At 51.2% G+C, this 18171-nt stretch overlaps 1 protein-coding gene and 1 pseudogene across 4 annotated transcripts in view; one reads left to right on the forward strand and one right to left on the reverse strand.

Annotated features, from left to right (window-relative positions):
- CLN6 (CLN6 transmembrane ER protein) overlaps window positions 1-18007 on the reverse strand; it is a 21585-nt gene extending 3578 nt beyond the window's left edge. The window contains exons 1-5 of one of the 4 annotated variants that reach the window (XM_032244618.1): window positions 17769-18007; window positions 8773-8887; window positions 4133-4231; window positions 1724-1912; window positions 1009-1064 (exon numbers count right to left, since the gene is read on the reverse strand). In XM_032244618.1, coding sequence (XP_032100509.1) covers window positions 1009-1064; window positions 1724-1912; window positions 4133-4231; window positions 8773-8887; window positions 17769-17851 — 542 coding nt within the window. In that variant the 5' untranslated portion in view covers window positions 17852-18007. Of the gene's footprint in view, window positions 1-1008; window positions 1065-1697; window positions 1913-4132; window positions 4232-8772; window positions 8888-16351; window positions 17568-17768 lie in introns of those variants that run through there. The other 3 variants (XM_032244620.1, XM_032244619.1, XM_032244621.1) reach the window with 3 other exon arrangements.
- On the forward strand, window positions 10039-12551 carry LOC116527731 (annotated as a pseudogene).
- Window positions 18008-18171: the final 164 nt, after the last annotated feature.

The raw sequence follows: 18171 nt of genomic DNA on the forward strand, positions 1-18171 counted from the left end.
AGCGCCCCACCCCCGCCCCGGACATCCACCCCAAAATGCCACCCTCTCCCCTCTCCACACGCTGGCTCCCTTGCTCCCACCTGTGCTGACTTTCACCTGTATACCTACTTGCCTCTTCTCACCCGGACCCCGCTGGAGCTCCAGCTCGCTGTTCTTAGCCCCTCCACCCTTCCCCAACCTTCCGTGGGAAGAGCCTCTGGCAAACGCGAGGGAAAGATAGCAGGGGGCCTGTCCAGGGACCCTGGACCAGCTGAGCCAGGAGGATTGACTTTGCAGGGCCTTAAAAACCCTGGAAGAGCCCGCGCGGGGTGCACGTGGCGTCAGCACCAGCTCCAGGGCTGGCCCTCAACTCCCAGCTGTGACCCTCGGAGCCCTCCTCCCTCTGGCCTCAGTTTCTCCTGGGTAAGATGGGAGGCTGGAACAGATGAAGCCTCCCAGTCTGGGCCTGGGATCTCCTGAGGCTGAGGCCACATTTCTGAGGTCTCCCCCGACTGCAGGGAACAGGGTAGGTGGGAAAAGGCGCTCCCCTGGGAGTTCTGAGAAGGGGGGAACGCTAACAGCATGCCCCTCCCCAGCCTAATCCAGCTGGCTCCCCTCAGCTTCCTCCACTCCCAAAAAGCAGGCCAGACACGGGTCGGGGGTCCCTGGCTCCGCCCCCACCCCCTGCATCGCCATCTGGGGTTGTTTATCAGGGACACGTCCTCCTCCCCCACCCTCTGTGCTCAGGCTTGGCGAGGGAGGACCACAGCCGCTCGCTGACCTCTGCTGGCCGCTGCAGGCACTGAGGGCTGGGCGGGGGCCCAGGGCCTGGGACTGCAGCTGGGTCTCCAGGGCAACCTCAGGGAACAATCTCACTGGAGGCTGAGCCCACAGCCCTTTCCAGGGGATGCGAGTCGGCACATGGAGACCTGCGGCCTAGACAGCCTTGCCCAGTGTGTCCCTGAGGCCAGTGACGGAGCTGGCCTGTGGCTGGGGCCCCTGGGATAGACAGACGAGCCCATCACTCACCACATGCAGTGGCCCAGGTACTCATCATAATAGTAGAGCAGCTCAAAGGAGTCGATCTGAGGGAGGCACGGGCAGGGCAGAGTGGGAGGGGGATGCCATTGTCAGTCCAGGGAGGTGCTGGGGCCCCAAGTATCCCCTCCGACCACCCTCCTCCAGTCCCAGGCCTCACCCACTGCCTTGTCCCCTACCCCTGGCCTTGCCCTCTGTTAGGCCCAGGCAGGTGCCAGTCTGTGCAGCACTTTTTTTTTTTTTTTGAGACGGAGTTTCACTCTTGTTACCCAGGCTGGAGTGCAATGGCGCGATCTCGGCTCACCGCAACCTCCGCCTCCTGGGTTCAGGCAATTCTCCTGCCTCAGCCTCCTGAGTAGCTGGGATTACAGGCACGCGCCACCATGCCCAGCTAATGTTTTGTATTTTTAGTAGAGATGGGGTTTCACCTTGTTGACCAGGATGGTCTCGATTTCTTGACCTTGTGATCCACCCGCCTCGGACTCCCAAAGTGCTGGGATTACAGGCATGAGCCACCCCGCCCGGCTCTGTGCACCACTTTCTAAGAACCCTTGAGCATCCTAACTTGGCCAGGTGAGTGCCCTCACCTAGCAGAATGCCTTTAGTGGAAGGACAGGTGCGGCGAGGGGTGGGGGCAATTTCTTCAGCCTCCCAGGGCAGACTGTTCCCCAAGGGCTTACAGGCAGGGAGCAGGAAGTGGCCTCACCAGCGTCTCCGGTTTGAGATTCTTGATGATCGGGTTCTCACGGACAGACAGGTGGTGCTGGTAGCCACTGAAGAGCAGGCGGTGATTGACAGAGTCGCCCACCAGGTGGATGCTGGCACCCATGATGAAGATGATGATGCTGACGTAGATGATGGAGCGAGGCAGGGTGCGGGGGGACCGCTCGATGAGCTGGGGTTCAGAGTGGGGTTGCCAGCATGACCCCACCTCCATCATAGTATATGACACCCTCTGCTTCCCCCCTCACACCTGGGGTGGGATGGACCCTTCCAGCTGGAAAACCACTTGGAAAAGTGGTGGGTCCATTTTAGCAGGCCAGCCCAGACTCCAGATCCTCCCGTGGCACCTATGAACCCAGGAGGGGCTAGGGAGCAGCACTACCCCACTTTACCCAGGGAGGAAAAAGATCCAGAGGGCCAACTCCTTGCCCAAGGTCAAGCATGAGCTGTAAACTGGAGGGGACAGCCCTGGCTGTGTCCCTGGGTGGCTGGCCCATCCTGCTGAAGGGACCCTCTGATTTCCGAGTGACTGGTCCACAGCAAACATGAAAATGTCAGCTATTTAACTGAGAAAATGCTACTATTTGACTGAGAACACACTGGAGTTCTGAGATGATACCCCTCCTGTTTCTGGAGATTTGAAATATCTGTCAATACAAAATGATGGTGACAGTAGATGGTGATACAGGCTGAGTATCCTTCATCTGAAATGTTTCAGATTTCGGATTTTGGAATATTTGCATATAAACAATGAGATGTCTTGGGAATGCATATGCAAGTCTAAACATGAAATTCATTTGTTTCTTTTTTCTTTGGGACAGGGACTCGCTCTGTCACTCGGGCTGGAGTGTAGTGGCTCAAGAGATCCTCCCCCCTCAGCCCCCAGAGCCGCTGGGACTACAGGTATGCACCACTATGCCGAGCTCATTTTTAAATTTTTGTAGAGATGGGGTCTCACTATGTTGCCCACGCTGGTCTCAAACTCCTGGTTTCAAGCAATCCTCCCCCATCAGCCTCCCAAAGTACTGGGATTACAGGCGTGAGCCATCATGCCTGGAAAAATTTGTTTATATTTCATACATGCCTTATACACACAGGCTGAAGGTAATTTTATATAATATGTTAATAATTTTATACATGAAACAAAGTTTGTGATAAGTACTTACGCGTGGAATTTTCTTTTTTGAGACAGAGTCTAACTCTATCCCCCAGGCTGGAGTGCAGTGGTGTAATCTCAGCTCACTGCAACCTCCACCTGCTGGGTTCAAGAGATTCTCCTGCCTTAGCCTCTCAAGCAGCTGGGACGATGCACCAACATGCCTGGCTAATGTTTTTTGTATTTTTATTGGAGACAGGGTTTCACCACGTTGGCAGGGCTGGTCTTGAACTCCTGACCTCAGGTGATCCGCCTGCCTAAGCCTTCCAAAGTGCTGGGAATATAGACATGAGCCACTGTTCCTGGGCCTAAGTTTTTGTTTTTGTTTTTCTGAGATGGAGTCCCACTCTGTTGCCCAGATAGAATGCAATGGCATGATCCTGGCTCACTGTAACCTCTACCTCCCGGGTTGAAGTGATTCTCCTGCCTCAGCTTCCCGAGTGGCTGGGACTACAGGCGCCTGCCAGCATGCTCAGCTAATTTTTTTGTGTATTTTTAGTAGAGACGGGGTTTCACCATGTTGGCCAGGCTGGTCTCGAACTCCTGACCTCAATTGATCCGCCTGCCTCGGCTTCCCAAAGTGCTGGGATTACAGGAGCGAGCCACCGTGCCTGGCTAAATTTTCCACTTGTGGTATCATGCCAGTGCTTAAAAGGTTTCAGACTTTGGAGCATTTTGGATTTGAGATTTTTGGATTAAAGATGCTCAACCTATAGTAGTTTTAAAGCCCTTACTTGGCAGAGTACTAAGCCAGCAGTCCCTGTTCTGTGCTCCCAGTGACGTCTCAGGGCTCTCCAGGGTGGAGGATGGAGTTCAGCTGCTGGTGCCGCCTCTCCTGCCACCTGGCTACTTCCTGTCTTCCCAGTGGGCCCCTGACCTCTCCCTGGACCCCCATTCACCCCTGCCTCAGCTTCCCCAAATGTTTTAGGGTTTCCCAAGCACAGCCTTGTCTTCAGGTCCTTGTATCTGTACACCTCTCTGCTTCCCCACGCTGGCACGCCAGGCTGAGGCCCAAATCAAAAGCCCTTCTTTGGGGGGGGCCTCTTCCATCCTTCCCAGCCACAGGCAGCTCTGCCTCAGGCCCCAGGCCCTGGACATGCAACTCTGTCACAGCCTGCACCCCGCAGCAGCAGGCAGGAGCATGCTTGAATCAGCACACAGGGCTTAGCATCACCTTCCTGCCAGGTGTGCAAAGAATGAGGATGACAGGAGAGATGGGGGCCGTGGGGCACATACCTTGAGCAGGAGAAAGGGCGTGATGACGTTGTAGGCCATGTGGAAGTAGTCCCCCACACTGGGCTTGCTGAGTGGAAACCATTCCAGAGGGAATACCAGCTGGGAGCAAATGGAAGAATGAGCTCACCTGGGCAAGCTCCACATGGCCCTCAGGCCTCAAGGAAGTCTGCCCCAAATGCTGCCCACCTCACCCCCCCTCACCCCTTGCCTCCATCATGTACACTTAATTCTTTCTGTGATCTCTGGACTTCTTGGCAGCCCTGGGACAAAGGTTTATCCAGACAGGAAAACTGAGTCCCAGAGGAGGTAACAGACATTCCCAGATGCAGAGGAGATATAATTCCAGGAAGGGCCTGACCTTGTGCCCCTCACCCATCAGATACCAAATAAATGGCCCTGAGAGCAGCTTGGGAGTTGGCAGGCTCCTTGGGGACTCAGTTGTGGCACCAACTTGCTGGGTGACCCTGGGCTAGTCCTTCCCCTCTCTGGGCCTCAGTTTCCCCATCTATAACACAAGAGAGGGGCCCCAGAGGGCCTACTTGAACACTTTGTGTTTTGGCATTCCAAGATGAGTCTCCTGACTGCTAGGCCTTGGTGTGGAAAGTGTGCTATCCACTATGTGGAGGAGCTGCTTCCAAACCAGGTTCAAAGTACACATTAGGAGACAAAGTAGAAAATAAGCATGCTCTACACGGTAGCTTCAACGTTTCCTTCCCTATCTCCCCAGACAGAGGCAGGCAGGCTGGGGCAGTTCCTCCCTTAGAATGCCCTCTCCTCTGAGCCCCAGGCTTGTCCAGGCCAGCATGAAAACCCCTATGCAGGGTCAACGTATCTCACAATCCCCCAAACTGTACTCCTAGTATCTGTTGGTAGAAAACATATGTGATGCTCAAACGTTTCAAGGAAGGATTTAGATGGTTACCTCTTTTAACACAGAGATGCCACATTGGATAAACTAAACCTGCAGAAATAAAACTCCCAGAATGCAGCAATCTCAATCTCTCTCTCCTTCTCTTATTAAGTGTGCATGTGTGGATCTGTCTCTCTGCCTATATCATATACATACTTGCTAAAATACTCTTTGTGATAGCAAAATACCAGAAATAGGCTGACTCTTCAAACAGGAACAGCTGAATCCATGATAGTACTTCTTACCCTGGAAGGTTAAGTAGCCCTTAACAGAAACAATGCTTTATATGTACCGACATGGAGAGAGATCTATAATATATTCCATTTTTTTCTTCTTACTTATTTTGATCCTCCTGCCCTGGCCTCCCAAAGTGCTGGAATGACATGTGTGAGCCATCGTGCCCCACTGTATGATATACTCTAAAGGAAAACAAGCAGGTTGCAGAATAAAGTAGAAAGCAAAATCTCATTATGGTTAGAAGGGAAAAGGATGTATACGTGTGTTTGCATGAGCAGGGAAAAGAGTGAAAGGGTGTTCTCCAAACTGTCAGCAGTGGGACAGGAAAGGGGTAGAGGGAGTGTAACACTTCTTTATGTTACAACTATGACATGTTACTTTTATAACTTGTAAATGTTTTTGTTTTTAGTTGTTACAAAACTGCAACTATTATGCATACATTTGAAAATCTCTAGAGTATACATGAGCTTTCTGAATGTCTACTCTCCACCACGTCCCACTTAGCGTTATAGCGGTCACAGTATCTCTGACCAGGATGGGGGAAGTGATCTGCCCAACAGGCACTGTTATGCCAGTAGAAGCTGAGTCCTAGTGAGTAACGGGAGCCACGAGCCCACTCCTGGCCTCATCTCTCCCTCTCCCTGGAGCACCAGTTTGATGGGCAGCTTCTTTGGCACCCAGTATATGGTTTCTTCATGCTGGAAGAGACATCCAAGCAGCTGGCCCAACAAGTCTTCTTGGGGAGGACAGAAATGAAGCCCAGAGGACAGTGACTTGCCCAAGGTCACCCATAAACCCAATCAGATGCCCCGACTCTTGGCTCAATTCCTCTTATTTTTCCACATTTAAAAGGCAGCCTTCAAAAAGTCTGCAGGAAGAAGAACCAGCACCCACCATCACTCCCTGAAAGCACTGCCAGGGGAGTCTCACTCTGTCGCTAGGCTGGAGAGAAGGGTGCGATCTCGGCTCACTGCAACCTCTGCCTCCCTGGTTCAAGCGATTCCCCTGCCTCAGCCTCCCAAGTAGCTAGGACTTCAGGTACAAGCCACCACGCCCAGCTAGTTTTTTGTATTTTAGTAGAGATGGGGTTTCACCACATTGGCCAGGATGGTCTTGATCTCCTGACCTTGTGATCCACCTGCCTCAGCCTCCCAAAGTGCTGGGATTATAGGCGGGAGCCATTGTAACTCGCCTGACAGGTTTTCTTTATGCCCGTCAAGTCTTTGATTCCAGGTTGACAAGCTCGCTATTGACTAGTCAGTTCTGCATGTCATTTAGGAAACTTCTTTCTCCTTAAATATTCCAGGTTGCTCTACAGTATCCACAATTTCTGCTTAATGGCTATGAAACATTCTCTATAATGGGCATAGCAAAACTCATTTACCCAGGCCCTAATGCTGGACACTCAAGTCTCTTCTAAGGTTTGTCTATTATAAACACCACTGCAAGGGACATCTTTGGGTTAGAGGAAGCTGCTGTCTTCTTGCTGATTATATCCTTGCAGGCAGATTCTTGGAAGGGTGTTACTGGATCAGCAGGGGTGAACAGATTAGGATTCTGGATATTTATGTGACAGAGAGTTCAACCTTGTCAGGAAGGGGCTCTGAAGTCAGAGGGCCTGGGCAGATGCTGGCCTCTCTGCTTGCCTTGAGCCAATTACTTTTTTTCTCTCTCCTCAAGTTTCCTCATCTATAAAATTGAGATTGGCAATAGTGTTGATATGAGAATTAAATAAACTGAAACACATAAAGAGCTCAGAACAGAGTAAGCATTTGATACGTTAGCCACTATTCTTACCTTGCTATAATTATTATTCATTCAATAATAATTGAACACCTATTGTGTTAGGTACTATTCTAAGTACTAGTTATAATCTTGCCAAGTTGTTACTTACGAATTATTACTGCTTTCCAAAAGGGCTTTGCTTTTTGTTTGTTTTGCTTTTTGAGACAGGGTCTCATTCTGTAGACCAGGCTGGAGTGCAGTGGCGTGATCATGGCTCACTGCAGCCTCGACTTTCCAGGCTCAGGAGATCTTCCCAGCTCAGCCCCTGAGTAGCTGGGACTACAGGTGCACATCACCATGCCCAGCTAATTTTCAAATTTTTTGTAGAGACGGGGGTCTCACTATATTGCCCTGACTGGTCTCAAACTCCTGAGCTCAAGTGATCTTCCTATCTCAGCTTCCCAAAGTGCTAGGATTATAGGCATGAGCCACCATGCCCGGCCCCAAAGGGGCTTTGCTAATTTGCATGATCACTAGCATTTACAAAGTGCCAGTTTCGGCACTGGATATTGTTATTTTATTTTTATTTTTTTGAGATGGAGTTTCACTCTTGTTGCTCAGGCTGGAAGTGCAATGGTGCAATCTCGGCTCACTGCAACCTCCACCTCCTGGGTTCAAGCAATTCTTCTGCCTCAGCCTCCTGAGTAGCTGGGACTACAGGCATGTGCCACCATGCCTGGCTAATTCTATATTTTTAGTAGAGATGGGGTTTCTCCATGTTGGTCAGGGTGATCTTGAACTCCCGACCTCAGTTGATCCACCTGCCTCAGGCTCCCGAAGTGCTGGGATTACAGGCATGAGCCACCGTGGCTGGCAGGATGTTGTTATTTTCACACTTGAATTTGCTGAGTGACCTTCGAAAAGTCACTTACCCTTTATCTTCCAGTAAACTGAGAGAACAGGCCCGGATGCCTTCATAATCTTTTGGCTGTCTGACTATGGCCTGTCAGGCAACTGCCAGCAAGTTAGGTGGGAGAGGTCTGGGGAACGTGAATAGTCACACTGTGCCCCTCTACCAAATAATGACACGTGGTGATACTTCACTGAATTTTCTTCACATTCGTCTATTTATTATGTAGCTATCGCCTGTCAATTATCTATCTATCTATCTATCAATCATCCTTCCTCCCACTATAAGCAAGGGGCACTGGTGCCTTTCCAGCATCAGTCTCTTCTATGGACACCATCTCTGTATACTAAAGGATGAAGTAGCCTTGGAGGGCAGGGGATGGTTTTACTGGATGGCAGTACACATTACCCACGGCTCATAGTCATACATAATATGCAAAACCAGCCTACGTGCTTCAACTCCAGAAAAAATAATACTATCCCAAGGTAATGGGGAAGGATGCGGGGATGCTCCACTTCCTTTCCCATACCCTTTTGGCTGTCTTGGTGATTTGGATAAACCTGGTTCACCTGCTTCCAGACACAGGCCACAGGGGGTTACAGTATTACACTATGACTTGTTCAGGACCACCCCATGAGAGTCGGGGCACAGTATGACTCTTCAGCCCCGCCACTTGCTGGCAGTGGCCTGACGGGCCACGTCACGGAGCTAAGGATATGAAGGCATCCAGGCCTATTCTCTCAGTGTACTGAGACATAAAGGAGAAGTGACTTGTCTAACTAAGGTCACTTGGCGAATTCAAGTCACACTAAGTGCCCTCAGTGCTGGTCAGGGCCCTGTGTACCGTTTTACACTCACCATGGCAATGGGGCGCCCAAAGTCCAGAACCCAGTTCTGCAGCGTGAAGTAGAACCAGAGGTCGAGGTGGAAGGGAGCCGCGCGGGCAGCCTCGTCAGGGCTGACAGAGCCGTGCCTGGGAAGGAACCAGACAAGAGAGGTCAGCTCTTCTCTCCTCCTCCACCAAAATCTCCTCCTGAGATTAGCCACAAAGAGGTCTGGGGATGTGAGGACAGGAGGAGACACACACAACTGAGTTCTAGGGATAGGGTTTTGCTGGAAATACTGGGGTCTGGCCCTGTGGTCAAGGGGAAGGTGGACTTCAGCTGCCCTGACCTTAGCTTCCCTGTGATTCAGGAAGGAAACAGCTAAACAGGTATAACTGCTGAGCATTCTCTCCTACTGAATGATGGAGGAAATTGAGTATGGCAAAGCATGCAATCATGGCTGAAAAGCATAAAACATGATGATGGATGACGGCAGGGACCTGGGTTGAGCACTTAGTATATTCCAGGCACTATTGTTCCCTGTTTAGATGTATTATCTCATTTAATCCTCACAGAAACCTTTTGAGATTGAAATATAACCCCCGTTTTACAAGTGACAAAACTAAGGCCCAAGAGGCTCAATAACTTGCTCAAGGTCACACAGCTAAGGGTTTAAACCCACATGATTGGGCTCCTGAGCTTATACTTTTAACCTCCATCCCATAGTTGGGTCCATCATGATTGGCCTATGGGATGGGCGTGTGACCAGGGCTGGGCCAATCAGAGCCCCCAGTGAAATGTGCCTTAGAGAGACTGAAACAGATAGGGCCTCCTGCCCCCTTGATTCCAGCACTATGAGGTCAGGTTGGGCTGCTGGGATTTCTCTTCTCAGCAGTCTACAGTGGAACCCGAGGAGCCAGCAGAAGCAAGGTGATGTGAGAGACACAGCAGGAAGGGGAGTGCTGCCATGACACGTCTTTGGAGGCCTGTCCCTGACACGAAGCACTGGTCTTCTGCTGTTCACAGATGCACTAAACTTCCAGGACCAGTGCTGCCTGTTCTGGGAAGCTTTTCCCAAAGCCCCGCCAGCTCACTGCAGGGAGCACTTCAATGCCAACTCAGTGTGGCCATGACATAACGGGGCTGGAGTTGTATACTCCCATCTAGACCCTTGAGAACAGGGGTGACCTTTAAGGTTCTTCCAACTCACCCACCTCCCTATCAAAGTCCAAATCCTCTTTACAGAGTCCCTGCAATTACTTGCACACCTGCAGTGACAAGCAGCCCAACACCTCCTAAGATGACTGACGTGTGAGTTTCATCGTCTCATTTGTGCCAAGAACAGGCACCATGTACCACAAATCTATTTCACCAGAGTTCTGAGCTCAGGCCCTAGTCCCTGCTCAGCAATTACTGGCTGCTTAAAACAGTCACAAGGACCAGTTACTCCTTTTCTTTTTTCTTTTTCTTTTTTTTTTTTTTTTGAGACAGAGTCTCACACTGTCACCCAGGCTGGAGTACAATCGCACAATCTCGGCTCACTGTAACCTTGAGAACAGGGGTGACCTTTAAAGTTCTCCCAAGGTTCAAGTGATTCTCCTGCATCAGCCTTCCGAGTAGCTGAAATTACAGGCACCCACTACCACGCCTGGCTAATTTTTTGTATTTTTAGTAGAAACAGGGTTTCACTATGTTAGCCAGGCTGGTCTTGAACTCCTGACCTCATGATCTGCCCGCCTCGGCCTCCCAAAGTGCTGGGATTACAGACGTGAGCCACCGCGCCGGGCTCTAGTTAGTCCTTTTCTAGTGGCAAACATCAGCTTAGAGGCACTGCAAAGACTGTCTTCTGTCAATACTGCTGTTGCTGCCATAATTTTCTGGGATCCCTTCCTGCCAATTCCAAGGATGATCCCTACTGGCTGGTAGAGTACCCCCACACAGGGAGGCAAGCTCTTGAGGGAATCTCATTTTCTGGTGGCAGGCAAGACAGGTTGGGCAGGCCTTCCCTAGGTCAACTAAGTCTTCCTGTCCCCTCTATTCAGTACTTCCCACCCCCTCACTGAACACCAGCTGTGTGCAATGCTAGGACTTTACCTGCGCTATCTCATCTAATCTGTGCATCTGCTTCACAGTTGAGGAGACTGAGGCTTAGAGGGATTAGGTGCTCTTGTGTTGCCCAGGTTGGCCTTGAACACATAGCCTCGCCTCCTCAAGTGCCAGGACAACTGGCCTGAGCCACCGCGGCTTCTGGGATTAGGTGCTAAAGCCACCCATGTAGTAAGGAGCTGTGGTGACAATTCCTTTGTCAGGCTATTTTCCGCCCCCTGCTTCTTCTGGTAAAACATGATATTTCCTTGGCCACAGTAAGGGCCAGTGACCCAGTCTGGCCCAATGGGACTTTTCTAACTGGAGGTGGGGAAAAGAGCTCCTTCCTTTATGGCGCTGGGTTCTAAGAGTGCAAGCCCAGGACTGCCTACAGCCAAGGTTCCACCCTCAAGAGACAGCCAGGTAAGAATGAAGTAGCCTCGCACAGAGGATCAGGGAAAGGGGGAGAAAAAGCGCTGGCACTGTTCGTGTTCCCAGTTTGTGATCTGGCCATATGAGCCAACACATTCCTTTTTGCTAAGGATGGTGGAGTTCACACTGGCTTTCTGTCACTTGCAGCCCATTCATCCTGAATAACACACAGAATTCAAACCTGGGTTTATATTAATTCAAGACCTGTGCTCTCAACAGCTTGCTATTTTGTTTTTTGTTGTTTTTTAGAGACAGGGTCACCCAGGCTGGAGTGCAGTGGCCTGATCACAGCTCACTGCAGCCTCGTCCTCCCAGGCTCAAGCAATCCTCCCACCTCAGTCTCCTGGGTAGCTGGGAGTACAGGTGCATGCCACTATGCCCAGCTAATTTTTTTTTTTTTTTTTTTTTTTTTTTTTGTAGAAATGAGGTCTCACTATGTTTACCAGGCTGACCTGAAATTCCTGGGCTCAAGTAATCAACCCATCTCGGCCATCCAAAGTGCTGGGATTACAGCTGTGAGCCAACAGCTTGCTATTCTGTTTTTGATTACTAGGCTTATCAGGAGATCAAGTTAGAAAGGGATCAGCGTGGCCTAGAGCAATACACAAAGCTTGCATAAGAGAAGGGAGCCTCAAGGCACAGAGGGACGAATCTAACTAGACAGAAAACCAGGAGAGCAGGGGAAAGGCCTGGAGGTGGAATTGAAGATGCTGCATGGAGCCGGATAAAGAGAAGGGAGGGGCGGCTGGATCTTCAGGCTGGACAGATATTCAGTAACCGTGAGGACTGCTCAGTGGTCTGAGGCCAGTGACCAACACAGAGGCCCTACCCAGCTCCTTCCTCAGTGACCATCAGGGTAAGGCCTCCAAAAGCAGACAATGAGAGAAGCGTCTGCTGCTGAAATTTGGAGGCCTGCTGGGAACAGGACTTATAAAAGGAGCTGTGTCTGGAAGGCTGTGGTCCAAGGCTATTTTTGCCGGCTATAGGCGGGGTCTCCGGAACCAAAGGGAGCACACAGCTCTTCTTAAAATTGAAGGTGTTTATGCCCAAGATGAAACAGAATTCTATTTGGGCAAGAGATGTGTTTATGTATACAAAGCAAAGAACAACACAGTGACTCCTGGTGGCAAACCAAGCAAAACCAGAGTAATCTGGGGAAAGGTAACTCGGGCCCATGGAAACAGTGGCATGGTTCGTGCCAAATTCTGAAGCAACCTTCCTGCTAAGGCCATTGGACACAGAATCCGAGTGATGCTGTACCCCTCAAGGTCAAGGATTTAAACTAATGAAAAGTCAATAAATTGGATTTGTGCTGTTGTTAAAAAACAAACAGAGTGTATCTGGAAGTTATGGGTACCTAGAACATACTAGAGGCCCAGCGACTGTCTCCTCCTCCACCTCAGGAAGCACCTTGGTCGATAAGAATCCCTGTCATTAGTACAGCCTAACTTAGTAGGACAGGCCAAAAAAAGAGGGGGACTGGGGCCAGTGGCTCATGCCTATAATCTCAGCACTTTGGGAGGCCAAGGGGGGCAGATCACCTGAGGTCAGGAGTTTGAGACTGGCCTGACCAACATAGTGTCTGTTATATATAAACATATAAAATTAGCCAGGCATGGTGCCATGCCCCTGTAATCCCAGCTACTTGGGAGGCTGAAGCAAGAGAATCGCTTGAACCCGGGAGGCGGAGGTTGCAGGGAGCTGAGATCACATCATTGCACTCCAGCCAGGGCAACAAGAGTAAAACTCTTTCTCAAAAACAAAACAAAACAAATAAAAAACTCATCTCTAAAAAATAAAAATGAAAATTAACTGGGTATGGTGGCACACATCTGTGGTTCCAGCTACTCAGGAGGCTGAGGCAGGATGATCACTTAAGCCTGGAAGCTTCAGACTTCAGTGAGCTACAACCGCACCACTGCACTTTAGCCTGGGTGACAGAGGGTGAAAAAAAAATGACCCATTTTTTTTCTATCACCCAAAAAAAGCAGGCGTGTAGGGCAGATACTCAGCACACAGCTTGCAAATCAAGATTAGACTGGGTGCAGTGGCTCATGCCTGTAATCCCAGCACTTTGGGAGGCTGAGGTGGGCAGATCACATGAGGCCAGGAATTCAAGAGCAGCCTGACCAACATGATGAAATCCTGTCTCTACTAAACAAACAAAAACTAGCCCAGTGTGGTGGTGCACGCCTATAATCCAGCTACTGGGGAGGCGGAGGCATGAGAATCACTTGAACTCCGGAGGCAGAGGTTGCAGCGAGCTGAGACAGCATCACTACACTGCCTGAGCAACACAGCAAGGTTCTGTCTCAAAAAAAAAAAAAAAAAAAGACTGATGAGCACCTGCCTGGTTTTCTTCTCTTAGAACTCTGCCCACGGGAGGCAGATCATGGAACAATAAAGGCATCCTCTCCCCCAGCTCCTGTCCTGGGGATGAGCAGCCTCAAGCCTGTCCCAAGTTCCTGGCTCCACAGACTTTGGACACGGAGCCCCCAGCCTGTGCCAGCCCTAGGTGTCAATCACTAGCAAATGCTGCTGAGAACAATGGGGATGGCACAATAGCAGGTAACCCGAAACAAGGTTATTAGACTCTTCTCCGCTTCCCAGCTTTACAAGTCTACCATATGGTGACAGTGACACCATGACAGTTGAGGAGTGCGTGCCATACACTTAAAATACTCCAGGCGGTCAGCAGCATCTGCAGGGCTGCCTGGCAGAAAAGGAAGGGGTTTCATCCTGAAGAAGTCAAGCAATGACCCACAAATGAGGAACCACAGAGAGATTAGTTTTGGTTCTATTTAAAGAATGGTGAAATATAAGACAATGAAAAGCCTGAACAGAAGAAAACTGAGGAAATGAAGGCAAATAATGAGAGAATAAAGAAAGGCAAGCAGAAACTCCAAGAAAAACAAAAGCAACATAAGAAAGCAAATTTAACTGGCAGCATTATTTGGCTCTGTTGGAACAATATATACATGGCTCAAATAATGTACACATTCTATATTAATTTTCAATGTGTACAGTCAATTCACAGATAACACATGGAAGAGAATTATGATTTTAAAGTAGCAGATAAATACAGTCTACTTTGATAACATGAAAACAGAAGACAGAAGTTGCAGGAAATGGTGAAGAAAGTTAAAGTTTAGGGTAGAGACTAATGTCCTCTTTTTATTTTTTGAGACAAGGTCTTGCTCTGTCACCCAGGCTAGACTGCAGTGGCACAGTCCTGGTTCCTTGCAGCCTTGACCTCCCAGCCTCAAGCGATCCTCCCATCTCAGCCTCCTGAGTGGCTAGGACCACAGAACGGCATATGCTGCCATGCATGACTACTTTAAAAATTTTTTTCTTTTTCCAGCCGGGTGCGGTGGCTCACGCCTGTAATCCCAGCACTTTAGGAGGCGGGGGCGGGTGGATCACGAGGTCCAGAGATCAAGACCATCCTGGTCAACATGGTGAAACCCCGTCTCTACTAAAAATACAAAACATTAGCTGGGCATAGTGGCGCGTGCCTGTAATCCCAGCTACTCAGGAGGTTGAGGCAGGAGAATTGCCTGAACCCAGGAGGCGGAGGTTGCGGTGAGCCGAGATCGTGCCATTGCACTCCAGCCTGGGTAACAAGAGTGAAACTCCGTCTCAAAAAAAAAATTTTTTTCATTTTCCTAAAGGAATCAAAGGCTGGGCGTAGTGGCTCACACGTGCAATCCCATTACTTTGGGAGGTCGAGGCAGGTGAATTACCTAAGGTCAGGACTTCGAGACCAGCCTGGCCAACATAGTGAAACCTCATCTCCACTAAAAATACAAAAATTAGCTGGGTGTGGTAGTGGGCACCTGTAATCCCAGCTACTCAAGAGGCTGAGGCAGAATTGCTTCAACCAGAAAGGTGGAGGCTGCAGTGAGCCGGGATCCCACTACTGCACTCCAGCCTGGGTGACGAGTAAAACTCCGTCTCAAAAAAATAAAATAAAATTGATGAGCCAAGACATTGCAATTGGGTGTAGTTTTTTTTTTTTTTTTAGAGGGTGGACTTTGGAGACTGGGTTCATATCCCAGCTCTGCCACTAATGAGATCTTGAGCAAGCTACTTTACTTCTTAGGCCTCAATGTCCTCATCTGTAAAATGGAAGGGTTGTGGTTTAACTAATAGATGCAAAAACTTAGAGCAGGGCCTGATCCACAGAAAGTGCTACATAATGTTTGTGATTATTATAAGCCTATTATTTGGAAATATGAATTTGACTCTGGTAAAAAGAGCTAAAAGAAGCTAAAGTGACTGTCTCTGGTGCCAGGGAAGGGTGGAACAGGGATTGGCAGAAAAGGAAGGGGTTCCTGGGGGGTTGCTTTTTAAAACTTGAAGCTTTTGTTATTTGATTTATCATGGGCATTAATTATAATGCTTTCTTTTCTTCTCTCTCTCTCTTTTTTTTTCTTTTTTTTTTTTTGGAGACGGAGTTTCGCTCTTGTTACCCAGGCTGGAGTGCAATGGTGCGATCTCGGCTCACCGCAACCTCCGCCTCCTGGGTTCAGGCAATTCTCCTGCCTCAGCCTCCTGAGTAGCTGGGATTACAGGCACGCGCCACCATGCCCAGCTAATGTTTTGCAGTTTTAGTAGAGACGGGGTTTCACCATGTTGACCAGGATGGTCTCGATCTCTTGACCTTGTGATCCACCCGCCTCGGCCTCCCACAGTGCTGGGATTACAGGCGTGAGCCACCGCGCCCGGCCCTTTTTTTTTCTTTTTTGAGATGTCGTCTCGCTCTGTCACTCAGGCTACAGTACAGTGGCACTGTCTCGGCTCGCTGCAGCCTCCAGCTGCCAGGCTTAAGTGATTCTGGTGCCTCAGCCTCCTGAGTAGCTGGGATTACAGGGGTGGGCCACCACACCCAGATAATTTTTATATGTTTTAGTAGGAACGGCGATTCTCGATGTTGCCCAGGCTGGTCTCAAACTCCTGGACTCAAGTGACCCACCCACCTTGGCCTCCCAAAGTGCTGGGATTACAGGCATGAGCCATGGCATCTGGCCTAATTAAATACTTTCATTATAATACAAAAACTGGCAACAAAGCAGGTGGAAGCTGGAATGGGTTACTTTAAGAGGTAGTGAGCAAAGCACAGATGCAGCAGAGGAAATCCAAGCATCCTAGGAACTGGACAGGATGATTCTGCCTACTGTTTTGAGAGCAATGATACTGCAAATGGGCCGAGGCCATGCTGTGGGGGGCAGACTTCACCCCCCATCCAAGTCGTACCACAAATTTCCTCACAAGGACTCTGTGCGTGCCAGTGCTCAGAAACTTCCCATGACTCCCCAGTACCTATGGGATAAAGACTGTGTCCTTAACCGGTCACCTAGGACAGGAACTAGGGTGAGACAAGTGAGGCCCCCAGGGCCCAACATTAGGGGCGGCACTCACTGTCAGGGCTGTGCGCCCGTCCCCAGCGCAAGTGCACTCTAGGCCTCACTCAAGTCCTAGACTTGCTGCCATTAAAGGTCCTTCACAGTCAGTCTGTATCCTCCTGTCACTTTCTTTTACAGCTGGAAAGTTCCAGCACCACTAAACTTGACCTGGGCCAGCGTGACCTTTCTCCACTGTTCCCCTGGCTGGATGGAACAGCCTGTCTTCCCTGGGTCCTTTACTGAATCCTCTTGAGAGTCAGTTCAAGTGCCACTTCCTCCATGAAGCCCTGCAAGATGACCTCTCACCCTCACTTGGGCTCTGTCTCTCCTGGTCCCTACTGGACGGTAAGTCTCTCCTACCTTCACCCTGCCCACCCCCTTAGTTCCTGGCACAGCTAGGCACACCACAGGCGCTTAAAGAATGCCTGCTGAATGCAGTGAATGTTTCTTATCAGTAAAACCGGACGAAAGTAGAATGGAGCTCTGCTCATGCCAACTAGATATACCAAAAACTTGGCCCCTTTGGTGAGAAGGGCTCCTCATTCGTTCTCTGGACGGGAGCTTCCACCCTTCTCCGCTGTCTCTTCCATTACATTAGCACTTTCTTGGGTACCCCAGGTCAAGCAGAGAGCCTCCTAATTAACGGCAGAATCAGGTCCTCCTCAGGGCTGAGGAGATCCCGAGAACGCGGAGGCGGCGCCGGCACCTGCGGATAAGTTGGGGGCCCGAGTGACGAGGTGTGTGTGTGTGTGTCCCCAGCCCCTGGAGAGCTCTCCCAGCGCAGCGGCTGTCCCGGCGCCCCCCCACCCCCGGGTCGCAGGGGAGCGCGGGAAGGGAGGAAACCCCAAACTCCGGGCGGGGGCTCCTGCCACCGCAGCCACGGCAAAGCGGGGAAGCCGAGCCTCGCTGGGCCCCCGGGTCCCCAGGCAGAGACCGGAACACTGGGGCACCGCCGCTAGGTAGCGCGCCTCCAAGCCCCCGCGCTCCGCTTCGCCCCCGCCCGGGCCGCACACGAGGTTCAGGCCCCGCCGGCCTCGGAGCGTCACGTGGCGAGGCCCCGGTGCCCAGGCTTCGAGCCCGCCGCTCCCCCCGGCCAGCACGCGCCCACCTGGCCTGCAGGAAGGAGGCGCCCAGCTGCGCGCCTGGGCCCCCAGCCGCTCCCGGGTGCTGCCGCCTCCGCGCCGCCTCCATGGCTGCCCTGCGGGCACCTCAGCCCTGCCTTCCCGAGGAAGAGACCGGCTCAGCTTAGCTGGCCTGGCGGAGGCCGCTGTAAATTCCCAGCGCGGGGCGGGCCCGGGCGGGCGGGCAGGAGGGCGCGGCCCCAGGGAGGAGGGGGCGGGGCTGCGGGAGGCGGGGCGGGGCTGCGGGAGGTGGGCGGGGCTGCGGGAGGCGGGGCGGGGCTGCGGGAGGCGGGGCGGGGCTGCGGGAGGCGGGGCGGGCGGGCGGGAGAGCGCGGCCCCAGGGAGGAGAGGGCGGGGCTGCGGGGGGCGGGGCGGGGCTGCGGGCGGCGG

Source organism: Sapajus apella, unplaced genomic scaffold (assembly GCF_009761245.1).
Source record: "Sapajus apella isolate SASKATOON/1434 unplaced genomic scaffold, GSC_monkey_1.0 scaffold55, whole genome shotgun sequence".
Taxonomy (NCBI): Eukaryota; Metazoa; Chordata; class Mammalia; order Primates; family Cebidae; genus Sapajus; species Sapajus apella.